At 34.5% G+C, this 23,978-nt stretch overlaps 1 protein-coding gene across 1 annotated transcript in view; it reads left to right on the forward strand.

Moving 5' to 3' along the window:
• The window catches only part of NBEA (neurobeachin), a 539,268-nt gene that overhangs the window by 448,192 nt on the left and 67,098 nt on the right, over positions 1–23,978 (forward strand). The window contains exons 46-48 of the mRNA XM_067291201.1: positions 3,043–3,155; positions 12,546–12,686; positions 20,602–20,721. Coding sequence (XP_067147302.1) covers positions 3,043–3,155; positions 12,546–12,686; positions 20,602–20,721 — 374 coding nt within the window. The remainder of the gene's footprint in view (positions 1–3,042; positions 3,156–12,545; positions 12,687–20,601; positions 20,722–23,978) is intronic.

The following is a 23,978-nucleotide window of genomic DNA, read 5'->3' on the forward strand; positions in this document are numbered from 1 at the left end:
CATAATAATCCTAGATGACTGTCCTCTGCTCAGATAACCATAAATATGTGGTCCTGTCACATCAGGTACATGTTTGGTCTCCTTCCACATTTTACACTAAGGCTTATATTCCTGACTCATTTTTTATTTGTGGATATTAAAAAGAAAATTATTGAATTAAGAAAAATAAATGACTAACTTTTTCCTAGACAACTTAATGGATATCTTAATAGTTAATCTATTCATAAATAAAATGTAGTTTATAAATTTTGAAGTAGGAGAGAAGTACATACTTTGTTTATTTTATCATAAGACTGTGACTGTATTTATCGAATACATTACCCCTAAGGCTCCATATTATGTAGCTTATCCTAAGCTAAGAGATAAATGACTTCAAATTATTTCTCATTGTGGGGTAAGAATGTGCACCCAACAGGTACCGCAGTGTCCTCACATGCAGTTAATTCTACACAGTAAGTTGTTCATGTGTCCATACTGCACATAACCTATCAAAACCACATAGCAAATCAGAACTTGTGTAGTATAGCTAGGCTTGAGGTTGTTTTTTTCTTGTGCTAGGCACATATTTGTTATTTTCCCAATATGAAATAGGAACAAAAAGTCTAAATCTCAGTGATTAAATATTGAAAGGAAATTAATGAAATGAATATCAGAATTAAATAAAATCTCAATATTAAAAATTTCAATTTGAAATAAAAAGTCACTTTGGACAACCTAAAATTTCCTTTTGAAAATGTTGCAAAAGGATGTTTTCACCTTTACAGATGTTTTTTCAAACTATTTTTAATTCAAGATCTTTTTTACTGTGAACTCTTTCCCTAAAAGTTTTCTTGATTCTGAAGAATCATATTTTTTCCTTATGCTTTGCAACAGACTGCCATCACCTCAGTCATTCTTTTCCTGATTCTCAGATTTTTTTTTAGTCTGCTGTCTACATTAACATATGTATACATGTCCACTTGTATATAAAGTAAATGCTTCAGTAAACTATAGGAGAGATAAATGTATACCATAATTAAAATTATTTTCTTGCTTCCAAAATATTATGTGGACTTGTTTTTTCTTGTACTTGGATCACTTTTTAGGAGAGGAATATTTTAAAGGTCTTCATTTATAAAAGAACAGCAATGTATTAGAACAGGAATACAGAGAGTTCAGAAGAAAGCAAGAGGAAAAGTTCTATCTCTGTCCCAAATTCCTTTTTTTTCTTTTTTTTCTTTTGGAGATGTTTTTGCACACTCTTCTATTAACTTAATTAGAAATTGTGATAGTGAGAAAAACGTTCATTGTATATATTGCATATATTTGTATAAAGGCCATATTTTAGAAAATCCTAAATTTGACAATCTTGAGAAACTTTACAAATTGTATATAATTAATGCCTTGCTGAAGGAGAAAATATTATTCTGATTTGACAGACATGGAAAATGTGGCAGCAATATCTTACTTCAAGATTTACAGAGCCAAAAAAAATAGACAAAACTATTAATGTTTTGCCAGATACCACCTTTCTTTTTCCTTCTTCTCACACATAAATTTTGGTCTACTTCTTGAATTAATTATTTGATAAATTCTCATGCAGTCCAAGAATAATTTTGAATTCATTCATTGTTGATATTGTATGAGAAATATTTTTGTTTCTACCTGTATTTCTTTATTTGTATGTCATACACAGTGCTGGTATTACTTTTTTAAACTAAGTTGTACTTGCACCTAAATTACTTGTTTTATATTCTTGTGAACATTTATGTGTTCAAAGTGTAAAAATGCGAACACAAAACCATTAACAATATCCGCTTTTTCTGTTTTCAATGAGGCTCTAGGTACAAAATAGAAACATGCTGCTTGTTCATCAAATCAGCTTCTATTGAAAAAATAAGGTGTTTGTAGAGCAGTGAAAGTTTCATATTTCATTAAAGCAGAGCTGATTTTTGTGGAGAATTGCAAAAGCTACTCAGAACAAGGAAGCCTGTGTTTTCCTGTGCCAGGTTTCGTACCCCAGGAATCTGTCCAGAATCTGGAAGGAAGCAGTTAGTGAGACAGGGCTGTAAATCTGCTGCAGGACTGGGAATTGTTAACCTGGGTTATTTCAGTCTGCTAATTATATTATATAAATACACACATACATATATTTATTACCTGATTTTGTTTTTTTAAGCTTCATGTTGCATATTGTGTGGTTCTCAGTAAATCATACGGTAGATGGCTCTGTAGTGAGCAACGTCATTTGTCTTATCACAGAAATGTTAGATAGTGCTAAATACTGGTTGACACAGAAATAAGGGCCTTCCCGCACACACTTTCCCCTGCCAATGAATTCATGATTTTCAATGAATTTTAGTTGCAAATTGTTCTTTCAGAACTGTATCTAAAGCTGGCTTTCACACATTTGAACTGCTGGGATAGTAGTACTGATTCTTTCATTAAGCTTGGAGAAAATGGCCTGGGGCAGTCAGCTCTGCTTTTTCAGGAGTGAAAAAAATGTGTTTTTCAATTTTCACAATGGTTAGGAAGTCGTGATAAAGCCAACATGCCTTCTTCCACCTTCAGTTCCACCACTGCAGTGAAGTCTCACCAGTTCTTCAGTGCAGAAGAGCCTTGGGGAGCAGTGGATTAATATGCTTCAAATTAGACCTAGATTTGCAGACCTCAAATTTAGCCTCTTGTTGTGGATGAGTACTTGATCTTTGCCAACTGATCATACTGCATACAGCTGACAGAGACAAAAATAGTCTAACAGTTTTAAATTTCAACATTCATGCTATGAAAGTAGCTTAATGGAAATTCAAGAGAGGCATATATATTTTAATTGATTTTGAAAGTTATTTTGCTCTTCATATTATGCTGATTTCTGTGAATGTTGACTTCTGATTCAAGATAAGTGCAGCTAAAGGATTACTTTGGTCTGTAGATTTATAACTGATTCTGTCAAGTAACAAGAATTGGGAACATGTGATGCAAAAAGCGTAACTGCTAAGTTGTTTTGTAGCTGGAGAATTGGACACTATTTCCTATTTCTTAAAACATTTTTTTTCTTAATAGGACGAACATACAATGATCTGAACCAATACCCTGTATTTCCATGGGTTTTAACAAATTATGAATCTGAAGAGTTAGACCTGACCCTTCCAGGCAACTTCAGGGATCTTTCAAAGGTATGGTTCAATTCTGTTAAAGAAAGTTAACCAGCGTTTTTAACAATAATTTTTTAACTGTTAAGGCTCTTTAGCTGATCTTTTTTGACAGATTTTATCTTGTATTGTTAGTTTGGTTAATAAGTAGGTATTTATCTTAAGTCACAAAAGTCTGAATTACACTTTTCTATTTTAGAATTATTTTATGCTGAATCTCTACATTGTGCTATTTCCGTGTTCCTGACTGATCTGGATTCAAATATGTAACTTGTTAGCACCTTCTGACTTACAGATCATGAGCACTACAGTCCCCTTGATCTTACTAATTATCTCCCTTAGTTTATGAATGTTGATCCTTTGGAAATAAAAAGCTCAGACTAATTTTTCACTTTGTTTTGCAGTGACTTGGCTAGTAATCTCTCAATATAATAGCAGCACCTCCTACTGGTTTAATAATTATTCAATAAGCAAGTATTTTTGTATTTTGGGTCCTGGAGTAACTGATCCCTATCACTATTTGTGTTTTTTGTCCTCTGACCAAACTTGGGAAGTTAGTAGAGACTGGGGAGAAAGTGTAGTCACCCGTCCCTGCCTGAGCAAGCATCTGGGAGGCTCTGCTTTTCACCAGCTGGAATAGAGAGAGGTCTGAAACTGAGCTGTGGAAAGCATCTTTCCTGGCTCCTGTCATCCAAGAATGTATATGCACTTTCCTACCAACGGACGGCTGGTAGCCTCGCGCCATCCCCAGCTTTAGGTTTCTGTTGTCCAGGAATGACAGCTTCCTTGCATCTTTCCAACAGTTCCTACCAGCCCAGAGAGAGAAGCTCCTCATACCAGTTGAGTGAGGCGCCAAACTGCAGGAGCGTGTCACTCTCAGATTTTAGGAATGAGGCTGGGGAGGGTAAAAATGATCCCAAGGCCCTCACTGAAGCCGCTGCTTTCCCTTCTGCTGCTGGTCAGGGATGAGGGTTTCCTAGTGCTTCTGCCTTTAAGTCTGATTTTCTTCTGCTTCCTGCTCACACATATTCTATGCAGCAAGTGAGAGATCCTGCCCTAGATATTTTAGAGTCTCATTATATCCCTGTTGGAAAGACAAAACCTTCAGTACCTCTAGATGTAATCATTCCTGAAAGCCTGCTTTTGTGAGACTTCCAAAATAAGTTGAGTAGTATTTGATTGCATTATAGCAGATGGACAGATCTAAGTTTCCTCTCCCTTTTTTCTAAAAATAAATAAAAAAATAAAAACAGAAATTAAACTATTCTGACAGTATGCCTCAGACTTAAACAAATGGATTGAGACTACTTACACTGTGTAGAACTTTTGACCTTTCATAATATTATAGCTATGCTTTACAAATGTGTTTTTCAGTTGTATAACGTTATTGTAATACGTACCAGGAAAGATAAAAGAAAATCTACAAAAATGAGTTAAATAAAAATCAGTAGTAGTCATGTACCAGCTTGTTCCCTAGCATGTAAAAAAAAATTGTTTTAGCATTGTTTATAGTGATAGACTTTTCAAGACCCTTAAACTTCTCAAAATCTCTAAAATTTGCTTCTTTCTAGTATTAATAGCAGTATGTATGGTGAAGTGCAAAAAGGTTAGTCCGAATGAGTGCTTCATTAGGTAGTTAGTTTTGGTTGACTTCAAATTTTTATGGCAGCCTATTAAAGTATTCAGTTGCTGCAGGAAGTAGTGTGATAGCTGAGTTGATTATTTTTCCTTATGAGTTAGTAAGAACTCATTATGGAATTAGAGCCTGTATAGTTTATTAAGCATCACTGCACTCCTGATAGTGCTCTTCTTTGAAAGGAAATGAAAAATCAAGTCCCTGATTAGTTGTATTTCTTCAAGAATCCATGCACTGTGCACAGCGGTATTTTGCCTGGACCTTTTGTTACCCATTTTGGGGAACTGAATTCTCTTATTCTAAAGTTACCAGTGATTTCCACTGAAAAAGCTGGAGGTGTTGACCACTCTAAAAAAACCTAGACACAACTAGTTAAGCAGAATGGTCATTCCTGTAGGCAAGATCTAGGCTGCATTTATCCCTCAGATGTATGTGAAAGCACATTTGTAATCTGTAAATGTTTTGGGATCCCTCAGAATCAGAGGAGTGTAATTGTAAAATTTCCTCACTGTTTCTTGTAATAACATCTGCTAGCAGCTTCTTAGATTTCTTTTCACAATGAGTTTAAAAGGAAAAATAGATTAATGACTTTTTGTAACAGACAGTGGGCAATTAATATGAAATGTCATACTTGTACACTATGACTCTTATGCATTTTTTGCGTCTTGTTTCCCTGTGTGCATTATCAGTAGAAATCTTCATAGCTGGATCTTACCTGAAGTATTTTCCTTGGCAGTTTTGTTTTTGTTTTCCATATTGCCAAGTATCTCTAAGCAATCCCTTTTATTCCTTGTTAGGGAAATGAATCCTGAATAGGCAGAAGAAAAAACAGTTAGTGGTTTATTATTCACATTATTGAAACTCAAAGTGCCATCAACCTCCGTCAGACTCTGGGGCAGGCATACAAAGTATCTTTTCCATGAGGAGCTATTTCCTTCTGTCAGATTTTACTGTACAGTGGAGAAATGTTCCTGCAGATTTGATGCCATATCGCAATCTCCAGCTAAGCTGTTGATTGATAAAATCTCTTTGCCCCTTGCTGACCTTCTATCTTCCCACAAATTTGCCCTTAGCTTTCACAAAAGTCTCCGTCCTTAATATTTTATAATTAATACCACTCAAAAAGTCATTTGAAATGAATTAGAATTCTAACACTATTGCATACATGGTGAAAGCCCACAAAAACACTGAAACTAAAAGTGAGCCACCTATCCTTCATTGTTTTGTTGGTTTAAAACAGCTTTGGTAGTTGTGTGTATACTAAATCTAACTCATTTCAGAATAATTTGTTTGTGTATTATCACACAAAACTCACACAAAGCTCCAGTGTAATTTATGACAATTGACTAATCAGGATATCATATACCTTTTGCATTTATCTCATACTTAAATATTTCCATTTCTGAAAAACAGGCTTGAACTATAACACGTCCTTTTCTTCTATTCCATTTTATTCTATTTGCATGTAACACTTTATTCTGGTAACTTTGCATTTGAAATCACTTGTTCTCTTAGAACAATTATATTTAAATATTAGTCTAAAAATACCCATACCCTTTTCCTTTGTGGTATTTGGACTTTCCCCTTTCAAGGCTTTTTTTCCCTTTTACATATAATTTGAGACTTAAAAACAAGGCACATGGTCACTGAAGATGCTGTATCAGTAGGATATATTGGACCTCTCATTTGATTAGACAGTGTAGGCTCAAGTTTTATTCATTACATATACAAGGTTAAAGGTTATATTTTTTGTTTGACAGGATGAAAAGCTAATGAAATAGGCTGTCATAGATACATAGATTATCTTTTCACTATCAAACCACCAGGTGATCTGCTTATTTTTACTTTATTGAGATTTCCTTTGGAAGAATACCTATGGTAGTGAATATTAGTGTGGGAAATGTGTGTGTAGCTCTTACTGCACACTGAGTTTTGGGTTTTTTTGTTTTCAAGCAAAACACTTAAAATGTAATATAGTTTGTTTGTGCAAAATTGTATGACTTTTACTCCTTATAGTGAATGCATGGGTTTGACATGCTGCATTGTCCCTGCTTATTAAAGTGTAAATGGGAATTTCTCCTCATTTACTTTCAGTCATACATCCTGTTAAATAAAATGATTTCTTTACCAGGCAAAGTAATACTAATATTGACATGTGTATGAGACATCACATGCCCATTCACTGAGTGGAAAAGATTATATTTTGTTAATATAGAAGGTGTTTGACTGACAGGTGGTGATAAGCATAACCACTTTTCCTTATTACCGTGCCATTTCAAGAAAAGGAAGTAATAAAGCCCCAAGGCTTCTAAATGTAATAATGCAAATGAACGCACTGAAGTGTGAATATTTCAAGGCAAACCACACTTAATACTTCCAAAAATGTGTATGCTATGGAATGGAGTTTATGGGTTTACAAGAACCACTCTCACTGGAAAAATGAAATCAGTTTCCGTAGCTTAAGCTCCTCTCTTTACTACATGCAACCGTAGCGTCAGGAGGAAAAAAGAGTTTGATTTATGGTTTGGTATAAGCCATACAATTAAACATTTTCTTTTCCTAAATGAAAAGTTAATTTATTGGATGAAACTCCAGTACTCTGAATCTGCCAGAACTGTTATGCTAATTGATAATGTCAAGATTGATATGCCAACCAAAAAGCTGTTTACCTATTTAGATAAATTTAGAATTTATTTTAACCTTTAAATTACTGTACTAAGATGTCCTACTTCAGTTTTTTTTCTTTAATAAAAAAACAAGCTGTAAGTATAACCTCAATCTGTATTCAGCCACAGCCAAATAAACCCATGCACAAGATTTCTTTTGTACCTAGCTACAATTTTGTGCAGTACATAAGAAAAAGAGATAAACAGATAAGGTAGCTGCTGCATGAATTAGAGTCAAGATAAGCAGCAGTATTTCAGTGGCCAGATAAATAGGATGCTACATTCAGTTCTGCTCTCATGAGAGAATGTAGTTCTATGAAGGTAGCTGGCAAAACAGTAAATATTACATGAGCTAGCATAACATGTCCAGTGGATATAAACACTAGATGTATTGACAATACACTGATTCAAAGGCCAGATGTCTAAAGAGATTAGCCAAATAAAAAAGAAGGACATAAATAGCAGTGTTTTTGATGTTAAAGTAAATACTTACTTGATTTTTAAATGGAAGAAGCAACAAAAACTCAGACAACAGCTTTAGTGCATCAGAAGTGAAATGGCTGAATAGCCTTTGTCATACAGTGAGTTGTTTTGCTTGGTTGTAGAAAAGAAAGAATATGTTATAAAACCATTTTATGAATAGTTAATAGTATTTGATATGAGAGTCCTTACAAAGGGTTTTTTAATTTAAAAAAAGCAAATAATGTGTTTGGAAAAAGAATTTTTTAAAACTTTGTAGAAAGAACTTTTTTGTTTAAGTTTCAAAACAATTTTGTTTGACTCAAATTCAATTCCTGTACTGGTCTTATGGTTAAGATACGGCACCAAGACTCAGTATACGGATTCAGCTTTGCCTTCATATTTTTTGTGCAAGTCATTTTAACTAGTTTGTATGTCTGTAGCACCTCAATGAAATGGAAATAAAAGTATTTTCTTCCATTACATGAAAATATGGGGTTAGATCCATAAATAGAAGTTATGTCAAATTTGTAACCATGGTGTCAGATTAAAACTATATTAGTTGACTTTGTGGACTGAGAATGGCATTGTAAGGCTGTGGAAACGGGACCAAAACTCCCTATACCCTTTGAAAGAATAGAAGCAGAAGTATCTCGTCCACACAGAAAGGAAAAGTGAGAGACGGCGGCTACTTTAGAAATTGTCACCTAGCAGGATGCATGCCTTATCAGAGTAAGTACTGGGTAAGGTGCTAGTTTGTACACCTGAGATTTAAAGTCTTTACAGAAAAGACATGTCTTTGCTGAAGGATGAACTTTTTTCAGTTTCCTTGAGGAACAGCATTTTGCCACATGGACATTAAAAAAAAATCACAAACGATACCAGCAGCAGACTTGGAATTCACCTATGCTTGCTATTTTATTTACTGAAATCTTCGCTTCCAGAAATTGTCTGTCCATTTTGTACACACAAGCTAATTTTTTAATTGATAAATTGATTAATCAGCAAGACATTTAAACAACAAAAAATGAGAGATTTGAGCACTTTCAGTTATAATTTTTCATGTATATTTTGTCCTGCATGGGGAGCTGTTAAGTCCTTTCCATTAATGTGTGGAGAAGTGGTTCACACAGGGGCTTTTCCATAGCTGCACAGAAGAGGAGAAGCATGGGATCAGGTGATCCTTGTATTTGCTTGCAGCAGGACAGAGCTAACTGGTGTAATTCTGAACCAGCAGTTGCAAAGTTGCGTGAGCATAGTGCAGCTCCCAACTCTCATCCATGTGCAGTGCTACATTTACACGCCTGCACTGCTTCTGAGATTTGGGTTGACCATCTGTGCAATTGTGCTGTGTTTGCACACTGGCCATCCTAGAGCTAGCTCAGGGATTTCTAACACACTTCTGCATTGCAAGCTGTAGTCATACCTAAGCAGTTTACCTGAGAAACACTAGAAATCTCTGGAATGACAGAAATGAACCTATGTCTCCTGAATCACCATCTACTATCCCGGTCACTAATCCATACTTCTTCCAATCCAGGACCTGTCCAGAGAAGTCAAGGGGAAACCTTCTACCTGGAGACATGCTCCATCTCACCCCCTCCTTTTTTTTTTTCTTTCTCTTCGGAACAAGGAAGGGTAATTCTCAGAAAAGATTCTTCCCAGAGATTTTCACATGAAAATTTCCATACCATGCAAGAGGAGAGATGAATATTACAATATTTTACCTAAAGAATTCATTTTATTCTGCATATATTTTGTGCATTTCAGCATTTTCCTTTCAAATGAATCCTAAAGTAATTGAAAGAAAAATGGATTCTAACTCTGAAAAGAATATTGATGAGGATGAAGGTAATCTTCAGAATACAGCGTCTTAGGTTAGGTTAATCATTTAATAAATTGAACACATGTCTTCTGAAAGTAGATTATTTTAGCTAGTTGTGCATGCATCTTTTACATGAAAATGGGAATGCACAATGTTACAACCTTATATCTTTTATCTGCTGTTAAATTGAAATAGCACTTCTCCATAAAGAACCTTGAAAACATGGTGGTGTATTTGCATTAGTGTTTTGTGTGATTTGGGAAAAGTATTAACAAGTTCTAGAGAGAAAATATCTTTTGCATTAAATGCAACTATTTGTATAAGTTTGCAAAAAAAAAGTTATTTAAAACAATAAGTTAAATCCTCATTAAAAATAGCAATGATATTTTTCCAGTATATAAGATAAAATATGTCCTAATTATTTTTAAGCATAAGTTATTGTAATTATTCCCATTTTACAGGGAAGGATAAAAAACTTACAGATTATTTGATGAAACATCTGATCTCTTTCAAATATATATTAAAATGCCTGGAGTTTTGGTTTTCGGTCCTGCATTAATCATTGCATCCCTTCAAACATATATTTACAATAACGTTATGACAGATCACACCTTTATCATTCATAGCCTCAGAATTTATTGTAGCATAGGATATGTGCAGTGTCACACTGGAGGGAAGAAATATTCTCAGGGTGTTTTTCCATTGCAAAATACAATTGCACTGAATTGTCTGCTGTTTTGTCTGTCCTTATGGCAGGGGGGAGTGGTGTGAACGTTTCCTGTTAACAGACTATGATGTGAGTTACTACTTTAGCTTTTGAAATGTTTACTTGGAGATTGGCATTTTTTCTGTTAGAGAAGTGGGTGCATGCTACCCTGAAGAGGGTGGTATTGGCAGGTCCCATTCAGTCCACAAAGCAGCCCAAAGCAGCCCAGAACACTGGTATAAATTAGTGAAGTGCGCATAGGTCTGCACAGTTTGTCAATCCCATAAGAAAATAATGTCTTCTAATAGGTTACTCTTTCAAGAAAGTGGTTAAGCCATGATTTTTATGTTTTAGCAATTTACAGGCTGTAATAATGCCTGCATGTTTCCTGAGAGTGCCTGAATATGTAATGAAACTGAGCATATCAAAAATGCAAATATTTATTTTACTATTTTTCCAGTAGTTAGGAAACAAGCCTGGAAAGTGTTAGGGAATGGCTCATACTTCTCTTTCAAGAATGTTTTGTGAGGTCTTGCAGTGCAATCTGCATCAGATAAGGCTGATCCTTAGGGATTACTCATACGTTTTACACATATGAGAAAGCTATTAACATCTCCATGACACAGCAAAGTATTAAGCATCCAGAATATTTCATGTGAAAAATGCGGAAATAATAATGTTTTAAAATGTAACTGTTCATCAAATGCTCCTATTCAAAAACAAGCTACAGTATTTAAAATTGGAAAAGAACATGTTCTATGTCAGCCTTTTTAAAAGTCATCTCAATAAAGACAGAACTGCTGAAGGAATAAATATTTGTAGCTTTTGAAATGTTCAGTTACATACATAGTGTAGTGAAATACCCTGATTTGACCTTATACTGCTATTTCCATTACAAATGAGTGTTGATTTAAAGTCAGTTGGAAAATTGTGCTTGTGAATGAAATGTGAGAATATCTGTTAGCATTTTGAAAAGGGTCAAAGTCCTGGAGAATATTTTTATTTTTAAATTGTAATTCCCTTAATAATGTGAATTTATAATAGAAGTTCTAACTTTATTTTTAATGCAAAGGCTGTGCAGTTCTTTGATGTAGAAATATATTCTCCTCTAAATATTAAACTCTTTGTGTTTTATTAATTTTACTACAAAAGCTAAACTTGAAGATTGTTTGCAGAATGGTAATAGATAAATATGCCACTAATATCTGATCTGGAAAAACAGACTTAAGATAACCTTGCATTTATTCATTTATTCAAAATTTTATTTACTTCCTGTTGTATTTTATTTATCCCGTGCCTTTTATATCACACAACAATAACAAATACATTTTACAGAAAATGATGAGATAAGGTGGGTAAAATAATCACAGAAAAGCATGTCTCTCTAAACAATATGTCAAAACCAACAGTTCCTACTACTTCCTTACATTTCTTTTGGGGTTTTACCTAACTTTTATGGACTGTGTGTCAAGTACACTCAGAATGAGCCTTGACTTTGTGAATAATTTCCATATTCTATTGTTTTTTAAGTAAAAAACTTGTTTACTTCTCAGTAAAAACTAGCTTTGTTCAGTCAGAAAGTAGATCCTGTCTTGCAGGACTATGCGTGGTTTTTAAGTATTTCTGCTTAGGATCACCAGACACCATCAGCAGTTCTATGTGAAATCTTTTCATCATGAACTGTGCATTACAAAGTATTCTGTGTGAGCAAAAGTCAGTTTTCATTAGCTGTGTGATTATGGTGAATGACAGCAACAGAAATATTAGTTTGGCCTCAGTGCATTTTAAATGCAGTTTTAGAAGTCCATTTCCAGGACAATGTTACTGAATTAATTGAGAAACAACTCATACTTCAAGAAGGTCTTGAAACTTTGCAGATGTGGATCACTTATTTTTGCCAATTAAAATAAGAAAAGTCATAAGACTTTTTGTATACAGAACCTTTGAAATAAAATTCCAGAATTGCAGCAACCTGAAAGGATTATTACAGCCTGGAATGAATTTTCTCTACTTGGTTGCAGAATTTCATATATAGTGAATCTTAATGTAGAATTAACCTATGACACATAAGACATTGCTGCCCTTCAGCTTGTAATATATTCAATTTCTCATCCCTTTGCAGCCTATTGGTGCTTTGAACCCAAAGAGAGCAGTCTTCTATGCAGAACGTTATGAGACTTGGGAAGATGATCAGACTCCACCTTACCATTACAACACCCACTATTCTACATCTACTTCTACATTGGCCTGGCTTGTTCGTATTGTAAGTATTTTTGGATCCTGATTTTCATTACTTACAGCATCTCTTCTGTCATTTACCAATATTTGGATATTTTTAATGAGAGTACCTTTCCATCAAAACCTTCAAGTTCTTCAGTAACTTAAAAGTCTCACAAATTCTCTATTCATACTCATTTGTAGTGATCAGGAGGTCCTTCTTACCCAAACAATCTGCAATATGTTTAGACACAAAATTGTGGTGGCATAAGGACAGGTAAACAATATAATGAAGAAAACTATCTAAAACTAAATCCATCTGAAGAAAAGATTCTAGAAAATACAGAAAGCTGATACTACCCATATATACATTTATTACAGCTAGAGAGAGATATATACAACATAAAAAAAACTTTCACAAAAATCTCACTACATTAAGCTGTGTCAGACTGAGATGTGAATTATAGTTTTATATTAAAGTAGCGTGAAATAATATTTTATGCAGATGAACTATGCTTCTCAATGAGTTAATAACTTATAATTTTCAGAAATGTAAAAATGCATATTCCATCTTATTACTGTTATTTCAATTCTGAAAACCTCATATTTAAATCCTATTCTCAGAAACAGGTTAAGGGTTGGCAGCCAAACTTCAGAAGCAAAAAGAATCTGAATTTTCTGTACAAATTAGCACAATGAATTACAGAAAAGGAAGTGTTGATTGGACACTTAAGGTTTCCGGAAATCACAAAGAACTGAATCACTATATAATTACCGAACTAAGACTACACCCTGTCAATAACACTATATTGCATACAGTGCATTCTGAACGTGTCTCCTACACAACGAACCAAAGCCAGGCTGAAGTTCTGGCCCCTTCCATGCACAGACTTCCAGCCATGTCCTGTTTTTCTGCTCAGAAGGGAAGAATTCATGTGTCTACAAGTTCAGAATATACTTCTTAACCCCTGGGAAAGCAAACGTTGATTACACTCCTGTTTGGGGTGATCACTGTACTCCTCTTAAATGTTGCTAAATTATTCATGTTCTGTGAATACATTTTATGGTTCACATGTGGTTCTTAGTCCCCTTAAAGTGTATTAAAAGCAGTGGGTTTATTTGCATGTTTATCTATTAATTTTGGCTGGTATTCAACAAAAGATACCCTTTTGCTACTCAGAAAATTCTTAAGTCTGAAGAATCTGCTTACTGGCTGAATGTACAACACACCAAGGAGTATTCATTTCCTGTATTAGCCTAATGCTGTGTCATTTTTACTACTGTTGTTTATGTAATACTATATGTGCTCTTGCTCTCTTTCTTTCCTACACTAAAGAGTGAGAGAACAAGGTCTCTGCCATGATGGCCTTGCAATATAGATCTGAAAAATGGTGTTTGTTAGAGCAAACAAGATATTGTGAGAGTAGAAAGCAGAAACCAAAAGGAAACAGCGCTTTCCAGGGAAGAAATTAGTGATGGCAAGAGGATGAAAACGACCAAGAAAAATTTAAACTAGAGAGCACATCTAGATAGATATTTTAACTATACTTTTAATTGGGGTGACCAGCAAAGAGAAGCAATTGCAAGTGGGAGAAGACGACAGAAGTGAAAGGGAGACAACAATGAGGAAAGTTTAAAGCTCAGAAAAGGGAAAAAAGAAATACATTATGAACTTGGATAGGGCTGTATATAGAAACACAAAATAAAGATTTGCAAATGAGTGTATAAAGAGACAGTAAAAGAAGATTATAGCTATGGGGATTATAAAGTCATAGTGCTCCTTAGGAAGATATTTTTGGCTACAAAACAGTGCATAAAAAATACTAAGGGAGAAGATTATGCCAATGAAGTTGGTAGAGAAGGCTAAGTCAGAATTCTGGAAGGTAAAGTAGGATTTCTTGCTGGTGAATTTTTGGAAATAGTATTTTGGTATGAGTTTGTGAAGGATAATATATAAGAACATTTTATTAAAAGTAAATTGCAGTCTAGTGCAAGAAAGGGAAGGTGAAAATGAAAGATGCAGAGATTTAGAGAGAAAAAAAATCTTTCAGTATTTTAAATGTTTGGAGAAGACTCATGGGAAGAGATGTTTTAAGATAGAGCTTTTTGCAGAAAGTGACAATAAAATTAAGAGAGAGAAAGAGGAAGTGGAAAGTAAAATCATGGGAGTAGATTGTGGTGACCAAAGAATAAAAAACAAAACCAAAGAAAGAAGAGAAAAATGGAGAGAAAAGAAACGAACAAACAAACAAACAAGAGTAATTGCTAAAACTATGCTGAGAATGAGACAGTCCAGATAGAAGCAGAACAAAAGAATACAGAGTAATGGAGATCTAGGGGAAGAAAAAATCTCATTGTGGAAGAAACAGCAGTTGCAGTAGAAAAGGTAGTTTCAGGCACTCTGAAGTATGTTTATATAGAGTTGTGTAATTGCCACAAAATCTTTAAAAAATTTTTTTGAACCTTGTGTTTTGGCTTTGACAGATGCAATCTGTTTCCTGTCAGTTCTCTTCAAAACATTGCTTGTAATATCACCTTTCTGAGTCAGTTCTGTGATAATCTGCTCCCTACTGCTTCCCCTTCCCCCCCGCCCCCCCCGCTGCTTCCCTTTATCTAACATATCAGGCTACTTTTATGAAAGGCACTTTATGCTTTAGCCTCACTTCAGTTCTGTTTAATAGATTTTGATGTCATCAGTCTCTGCCTCTGTTTTGCCATTAATAAATTGGTTCAGTGGTAGTTCAGTTTTCTCTTGAGTCCTATTCTGTATTAACAGTGTCCTGTAAAAATCCATCTTTCAAACTAATGTGTTTCATTTTGTTTTCAAAGACATGACAGTGGCTATGCATATAACATGTTGAGGCTAATACAATACCAGATATACCAAATATGATTAATTTATTGTTATAATTCGTGTTCTTCTTCCACCTTGCATTATATTTAATAGAACAGGGCCTAATCCTTAACTGAAGCTGTGAGCTATTACTGCATCTGCAAGGCTTCTATTTGTATTTTCTGTGACCTGTTTGTACAAGACCAGATGCGCTCCAATCTCTTTTGCAAGAACTCTAGGAAAAAAATGAAGGCAGCTTCAGGATAGGCAATGGTTCAGCTTCGCCAGGCCTTGTCATGTTGTTTACAGTTGCTGTTAAGGGTTATACAGCTGACCCTGAAACTCTCCCAAAGCAAAATAATGCATGCACTCTGTCTGTACACCCCCTCCACACACATGGGTACCCACACATACATGTATATAACTAAGAACTGTTACTGCTAAGCAGGCCAAATATAATGATCTGAAGCACCAAACTGAAGTTATAATACTTAATTAACCTCTACATGTTTATTTAAACTAACACATTGTGCATTTCCAACTACATCGTGGTAACGTTTTGAAAGATCAGGAAAGAATCATCTAACTAGCTTCATCAGAAGTTAACTGAGCCACAGCCTAGAAATATTTACTGCTACAATTACAAATGAATCCCACGTGATCTCCAAAAATATTAGGTCAATATGCAAAATCAAATCTTTTGTGAAAATGATGAGCATTCTCTGTAAGTTGAGGGGTAAATTATTATTCGATGACCACTTTACACGGATAGATAATGAATGTGGAAGTCTACTCTGTTGTTCAGTCAGGTTAATAATGATGATAAAAGCTAACATTGAGGTTTATATAATACTGCCTCCTTTGAGGTGTTACTGAATTCAAATCACAGTTAAAGTTTTTTACACTTTACATGTCCTTTGATATTAATGCAAGAAATTCATGTAAATAAAGCATAAAATTCTACTTAGGAAATCTGAGACAACATCACCCACAAGATTGCTCCAGCAAACAAAATAAAAGGTATTCTGGAATGGGATGCACTGTTTTGTTGACATAGTTCCATTTTGTATAAATGAAATTAAATATTCATAGTTTATGGATAAGTGACCTTACTGCCTGGTTCAAGAGTCATGTTTTTCATGTGCTTTCCATCTGGACCAGTGAATAGTTAAACTGCAGAAGGCAGAATAGTTTAAACAAAGGTAGTCGCAGAATGCTACAATAGAATGCCATAGACCCTAGTGACTTGAATATCTATCTGAAAAGTAGTGCGGAATTTTGACTTGATTGACTTAAATGTGAATATCAGCATTGGTTTCACGTTTTTTAGGTGAAATAGGCTATAGAGGTGGTACAACTGGATTCTCTCAGTAGCTGCTGCTGAAGAAGTTGTGTTTCATGTAAACCAGTTACATCTTTGTTGATACAAAGACCAGTATGAGAGAGCAGGATTCACTGATGTGGTGATCAAGAAAAAACTTGTAGAGAAGAACAGTTAGGTGCCAGTTTCTGTTACAATGAGTGTTTCATTACTTCTACAAGGTAGAGCAGATTCTGGATTTATTGCGAGTCAGGTTTGATTGAGCCCAAACCAGTTTAGTGGTTAGGGAAATCACTTTGGAGTTTCAAAGGTAGGGAAGATTTTTAAATCCTCTTTGCAAACAGAATGAAGTGAATCTGGGTCTCCTACTCCACAGGTTTGAGCAGAGCAGCCCCAGATGTATCAGATAAAAGTTGTGCATCTCTATGACAATATTCCAAACACTGTCTTTTTCCCCCCTTACAAATGGATGAAATTACATTTTTGTTTGACATAAGATGTCTCAGAATGACACATCCTTTCCTCTTCTCTCCCCTACCCCGACCATAAATGATTCAAATGGGACTAGGCTTTGCTAGGAGGGGGATGGAGGGAGAGATGTGCTCTTGAAAGGAAAAAAATATTTGTTCCCACATCTCAAGCCTATATTCATCATAATCAAGTACCCCACGAATTTCTCGTCTTGTTGGCAGTGAACAAGACATGAATTTTATTCAGAATATTAGGAATGAGTAGATGAGGTTATAATGAAAACGTTGTGCAGCTTTATAGCTTTCACAGCAACAAAACCTTTACATGAGATGACAGTAATCGGTATCATAGAATAACAGTATTTAAATGAGTATATTGAATACAGATATGAACTGTATTTATGTGATATAAGTACTTGCCTTTTCAGAGAATAAAAATTACCTAAAATTATGTGAGAGGTCTGAGATAAAGCTAGTGAAAGCTCTGAATTTCTGCTAAGGATTAAAAAGCCAAAAAGATAGGCACAACAGGTCATAGTAGGATAGCATAATAGGGCACCCTGTAGTGCTCAACTATTAAAGGTTTAATCCTTGATTATGAATTTTATTGCTTTTGTATATTTGTCTCAGATGCTTAAAATAATGTTGTCATGGAATTTTGGATTCATGTTTTTACATAATTTATTGTAATTACATCATTTTTCTGGTTTCTGCTTTTTTAAATACATCAACTGCTTCTGATTTCAGAACCTCAGCAATGACCCACAGACTGTTTCAAAATGATATTCGCCACAAATTACACATATCTTGTAAAGAAAGAAGTGATAGGAAGGGGTTGGTAGAAGACAGAATTATTTGTACTCAGGTCAATAATATGTAAATTTTTTCATTATTGGTAAGCCAGAAAAATAGCATAATTTGCAGAGTTTCCTACTGCAAATATATACAGAGTTTTTGTTGGGGGGGACTTAATTAAAACCCAAAAAAATCCAATATTAATAGAATTTAATGTTAGTTGAATATTAAATTGTAATATTAATAGAATTTTAGCCTAAATGAATATAGGCAAACTCCTGTGTATATTGTTTTCATTTGGCTAGGTCTGGGTCTTCAAAGTTCTTTGCTGATAGAGTCAAACACTTAGATGAATGTAAGCTATCTGAATAATGCCCTTTTTTGGTTTATATTTTACATGAAGATCATTATATGAAGCACTGTAAAATCTAGGTGTATAAAATCTTAATTTTTCTTTCTGTATTTCAATTCATTGTGATACTTTTATGCTGTTTACCACGTTGAGCTACTGTTAAATTTCAATATTCTATTCAGCCTGTAAACATCTTCCTCACTTGCCATGCACTCTCACTAGTTAATATTCACAAGTGAGAACAAAGTCACTATGCAGCTGGAGTTAGGGTCCTCCCAAAAAATGATATTGTGACACTTTTTAATTTAATTAATTTTTTAGCGTATATTAGGTTTTTCTGATGGGAAAATATGCACTGCTGAAAGTAAGGTATTTCTTAGACTGTTGCCTATTCTTTTGAATGTATTTTTTGTAAATAAATTCCTAAAGTTTTTAAAGAGAAAAGGTAAGAACAAATTCCTCTATTCAATTAGACAGCAGTAGAACGGCTTGTAATATTATCATGAAAGTAATGCATTTGTTTCGTATTTGCACTCACGGACACTAAAAGTAAAGGTACTGTCCCAGGCTAAAAAAGAAAAAAAAAAAGGAAGAAAAACATCTTTGCTTAAAAATAAACATTTCCCTTAAACTACTTTAAAGCTACCAGCATATTATGATGACAATAACAGAGATATCACATTCTTCCTTCTCCTCTAGACATGAGAAATATACAGTTCTCTTCTTTGAAGGAAGGTGGCCTGTGTTGACTGCTGTGTGTGATAGAGAAGATTAGTTGGGAAGAAATGAGGAGTAGAAATTAGAGAAACAATGGTCTCAGGAAGTCTGAATTCCCTCGTCTTCCATGTTCTTTTTTGACTCTTTTCCTACCTTTGCACCCATGCTTTTCTTATGTATATTTAAATTGTTTTTAAATGCTACTGAAACTGAAATACTTCAGTTCTGTTTAATCTTGGATAATTTAGACACAATGTGTATAAGCATCATTCCCTCAAAATTTCTTCAGCAACTGAGGAGTTCCCTGCTTTGTTCAAAAGTTTTTGAAGAGGAAATAAAGGAGGATATATACAAAAAAAAGTACATGGGTAATACTGTAATGTCAATTATAATCTGGTGATTATAAACTGCCTTGAGGCATAACATAATTTCCAAATGATCAGGACATGCAAAAAAATAAATTTGGGCATGAATTTAAAGGAACGGACATATCTTTTTAAATTATTCGCCAGGGGACATGGAAGGAAAGGTGGAAGTCGTTTCCATCCATACAGACATATTGACAAATATTAATTGAATCAGAGAGCTAATGGAGTGGTGCTGGAAAACCAGGGAACTGGCAATGATCTCAGTAACCAAATGCTGCTGTCAAATTTAGGACTGGATCCACTGTCAAATCCTTCCCTGTTGTGAAAAGTGATGACATAAAATGGATTCTCCAGACCAAGACTTGAGCTCTTCTTGCCCAAAAGTTAACAGCTGTTGCCAGTTACTAAGTATATGGAATATTGTTTCAGCTACAATTAGCAAAAGAAAATTCTAAATTTTTCATCTCTGTGTCTCTGTAATTTGTTTGTATACTTGTCCTAAAACCATGGTATCTGGACAAAGAATAGACAGAATTGGGGAAAAATGGTAGCAGACATTTGGCTGCCCCAATATAATGATAGAGCTAGATATCCTGTAACAGTAGTCTGCCTCATAATGCCCACACAGCCATTCTGCCCACCATGAGGAAAAGTGGAACATCCTGAAGTCTTCTAAATTAAATGAAAACAAAATGAAAATCCAGGCAAGTAGATTTTTTGGGGTTTTATTTTGACATACTGTCTTAAAAGGGACAGGCAAAGCATAGTAACATAAATAACACAGAGAGTGTTTACAAAGGTTGCAGTGAAGTAGGCAACCATGGTGGACTAGAGCTAAACTACATTGGTCTGCCACATATGGCAGAGTGAATATATAGCATAACCTTTCCTGACAGAACTCAAGATTTGTGCGTGCAAGATATGTTAGCACTAATAAATGTGCTAAGATATTCAGTACAGATAAACATGCATAGATAAAAGTATGAGGTACCACTGTGATTCTTCCTTAATTCTACCTTTATAAAGTATTTTGGTTAGCAAAAGTCATCTGCTGCATGATTCCTTCTGCCGTTTTCTTAATCGGTCTTCATTTCATTGACTACAGGAGCCCTTTACAACATTCTTTCTAAATGCAAATGATGGCAAATTTGACCACCCAGATCGAACCTTCTCCTCAGTAGCAAGGTCTTGGAGAAACAGCCAAAGAGATACCTCAGATGTGAAGGTAACATATATATTAAATATTAAATATTAAATATTAAATATTAAATTAATAATTGAGAATTTTCTTTCCTTTATGCTATGCTGTTTCATGTAGGAACAAGAGGGTTTTATATTTCATATTGTTATATTCAGTACACTCTGCATATTTTAAATAAAAGGTAGATGTTGCTAAACATTATTGCCGTAATAGAAACAATCAAAGATTCTTTGAAGTTGAGTGGATAAAAGGTGTTTTGTTTTTACAGAACAACCTAAGTGATCTAATTTAGATCAGATAATCAGGAGACGGAGAAAAGCCCAATAAATTGTTCTTTCCTGCTGTTAACTCAATATTTGGCCCACTCCATAAAACACAGCAGGAATTGGATTTGACCTTAAAGTGTCATATTGTTATAGCTTGCCTAGCTCTGGGTTTGCATTGCCTGGGGCAATTAATAAAGCATTAATGACAAGACCCATTTAAAATGTTGGCTTTTCTGTACAGCTTTAGCTTTTACTTGACTGTGCCTGGGGATATTATGCAACAATACACATTAGATTAAAACAACTTCTACAGGGTATACAGAAACAGCCGGAGAGCAGGGTGATTTTCCTGTTGTTATTCCTTACCTATTGTTGAATAGAAAGGGTTATTGTTCATATGCCTGGGACTTTGTTAAAAAGAAACCAAAATCTTACAATATTATGAATACTATGGTCCTTTCCTGATTTTCATTTTCTAGTAATAAGGTTTTAGGCAAAGACTGTAGTATACCATTAATTGCTTTTTTTTTTTGCTTTATTTTTTAATTAATATATGTCTCTTCTACTCCAATACCGCCATATTAAAGGAAATACTAAAGTCAAGGTCACATTGCCATTATGTTTTTAACTTAACTTGACAAAAGAAGGAGATGTAAATTTGCTGATTTATTTTTATTCCAGAGCCTCTGTTTGCATAAATACTACAACAGTCTCAGAAATCTGTGTCGACAAACCATGCTATTATTATTCAGTTTCTACTTAGAAAAGTAAATTAAAAATTGTATTGCCTTCTTAACATATGGAAGAAATGCTTTTCAAAGAAAAGAAGTTGACCTAAACCTCTTAAAACACATTCCATGTATTTGTTTATATTTTTGTTGACCCTCTAGAAGTCGATTGTATTTTAAGCATTATCACTACTATCTTTGTAACAAAAAAGAAAGAAATACAGAACTTGTTAGAAGGAATTCAAGTTAGTGTCTGCTATATTTGAAATGAAGTAATTTCTTCAAATTCACACTGAAGACATTTTGATTTTTCTTTTCAATAAAATCTATTTTTCCTGGAACTCCACCTGTATATCCGTGAAAATGGCCTCCCAGGAATGAGGCTGAGGATAAGAGCTTTAAACTGAGGAATAAGGGAAGACAGTTGGAAATGACTGAAATCTTGTCTGGCTAAAGTACATAGGAGGAGGGCAGTTATATGCATGAGGGCATAGCAAAAGATAAAGGAGTATCTGTGGACAGAAGGAGGGATGGCATTCAAGTAGGGTATATAATTAGTGAAAGGATTGTTCCTAACCTAACAACCTTATGAGTTATCAGCAAATCAAAGAACCGAAATGTTTGTATGAAAACACCCAGAGTCTGGTGAACAAAATGGGGTAATTTAAATTGCTGCTGCCAGAGACTGTGTTGTAGGGATGCAGGAATCATGGAGGGATGACAGTTACGGTTAAAAACCTTATTTGTATTTTAAAAAATTACTAAAACAGAAGACATATTAAAAAGATGTTTAAAAGGCATCTTTGAAAAGGTACTTGCCTTCAGGAAAGGAAGGCAAAAGATTAAGATATGGGGTAGCTGTGTACTTTGATGTCATTGAGTTTAAATAAGGGAGTGGGAGATAGCTTGGATAAAATAGTAACGATTAAGGGTCAGTGTCGCACTGGGAGAAAGATTGTGAAGTAATTTATTCTAGAATGCATTTGGGAGTCTGTTGTAGAGTCCCAGGGTCAGATTTTTATGTGTGTGTGTGTGTGTATATATATATATATTTTTGTTATGTCATTAGAAAAAGAAGTACTATTTGAAGCTAAGTCATTACAGAAAATCTAATATGGCACAGATGAGATATGAGGGCTGGCAAGGCAACTAGAAAAGTTCTTCAACTGTCTAAATAAAAAAGAATAAGTAAAAGTACGGGAATGAGAGGAATTTTGTTGATGTATTTAATATCAGCATTCAACATATTGCTTAATGAAATTCATTTATTATATATTGATAGAAAGCCACTACTGGAATGAGTATGGAGTTCACTTCAGTAGCCTCAGTAGTGTATGTAAATACATTGCTATCTTGTGTTCAGTTTAACAAGTAAACTTGAAGATCAGCGGGAAGCTTGTAGTGAGACCAAAGCTACACGCTCAGCATTATAACAGCTAAAATATCTCATGGCATCTAAATTCCACGTTAAACAGTCTGTTTTTTCTTTCATTTGTTTCATAACTCTCATATTCTTGGAGAACACAAGTTTTTGTTTTTGCCTTGCTCAATTTTTAGTACATATTCATGCTGGATAGAGCAAATCCTTAGTGCTGGGAACTTGCTAGTGGAAGTGTATATTCAAACTGGAGTGAGCCATAAGACTGGTAGACTGATTTACAGGAAAAAAAAAAATGTGTGTATGCTTGGGGTAATTAATGTGTAAAGGGAAGACATGGTAACATAAACTCTGTGAAATATGCAAACCTATGAAAGGGAGAAACGTTTGTCAGGGCCAGAGATACGCCTCAGAGGAATGGGATCAGAGTTGAAAAATGTTCACCTAACCATCAGAATTTGAAAAGTTAAAGTGAAACTGGGTATTCTCTGAATTTAAATATCCTCACAAGGAAAAGTAATCAAATCCTTATTTCTCAAGATTCTTAGAAAAGTAGACTGGCAAAACCCTGCAAAATGAGTATCAGGGACAATCATGAATTGGCAAGAGGATGCACTAGTTGACCCTTTTGGCCCTTTCCATTTGTACAGTCTGTGTTTCTTAGCGATAAATCAAGAATGAGTATAGCAGCTAATTATTGCTGTTGTTTGTTGCTTAAGATCTTAATGAACTGCATTTCTCAATGCCATGACATCAGGGCCGACTTTTCCCTGAGGCCTTGGAGTTCATCCTGCAAAAGGATGAGAAACTGAACTATTATTAATGCTAAAAATACCCCGTTTTTTTTCAGATTAGTTGTGCTACTGCTTGGAATGCCTTACAGGCTTTTTACACATTTTAATTAAGTTT

This window comes from Apteryx mantelli, chromosome 1 (genome assembly GCF_036417845.1).
Source record: "Apteryx mantelli isolate bAptMan1 chromosome 1, bAptMan1.hap1, whole genome shotgun sequence".
NCBI lineage: Eukaryota > Metazoa > Chordata > Aves > Apterygiformes > Apterygidae > Apteryx > Apteryx mantelli.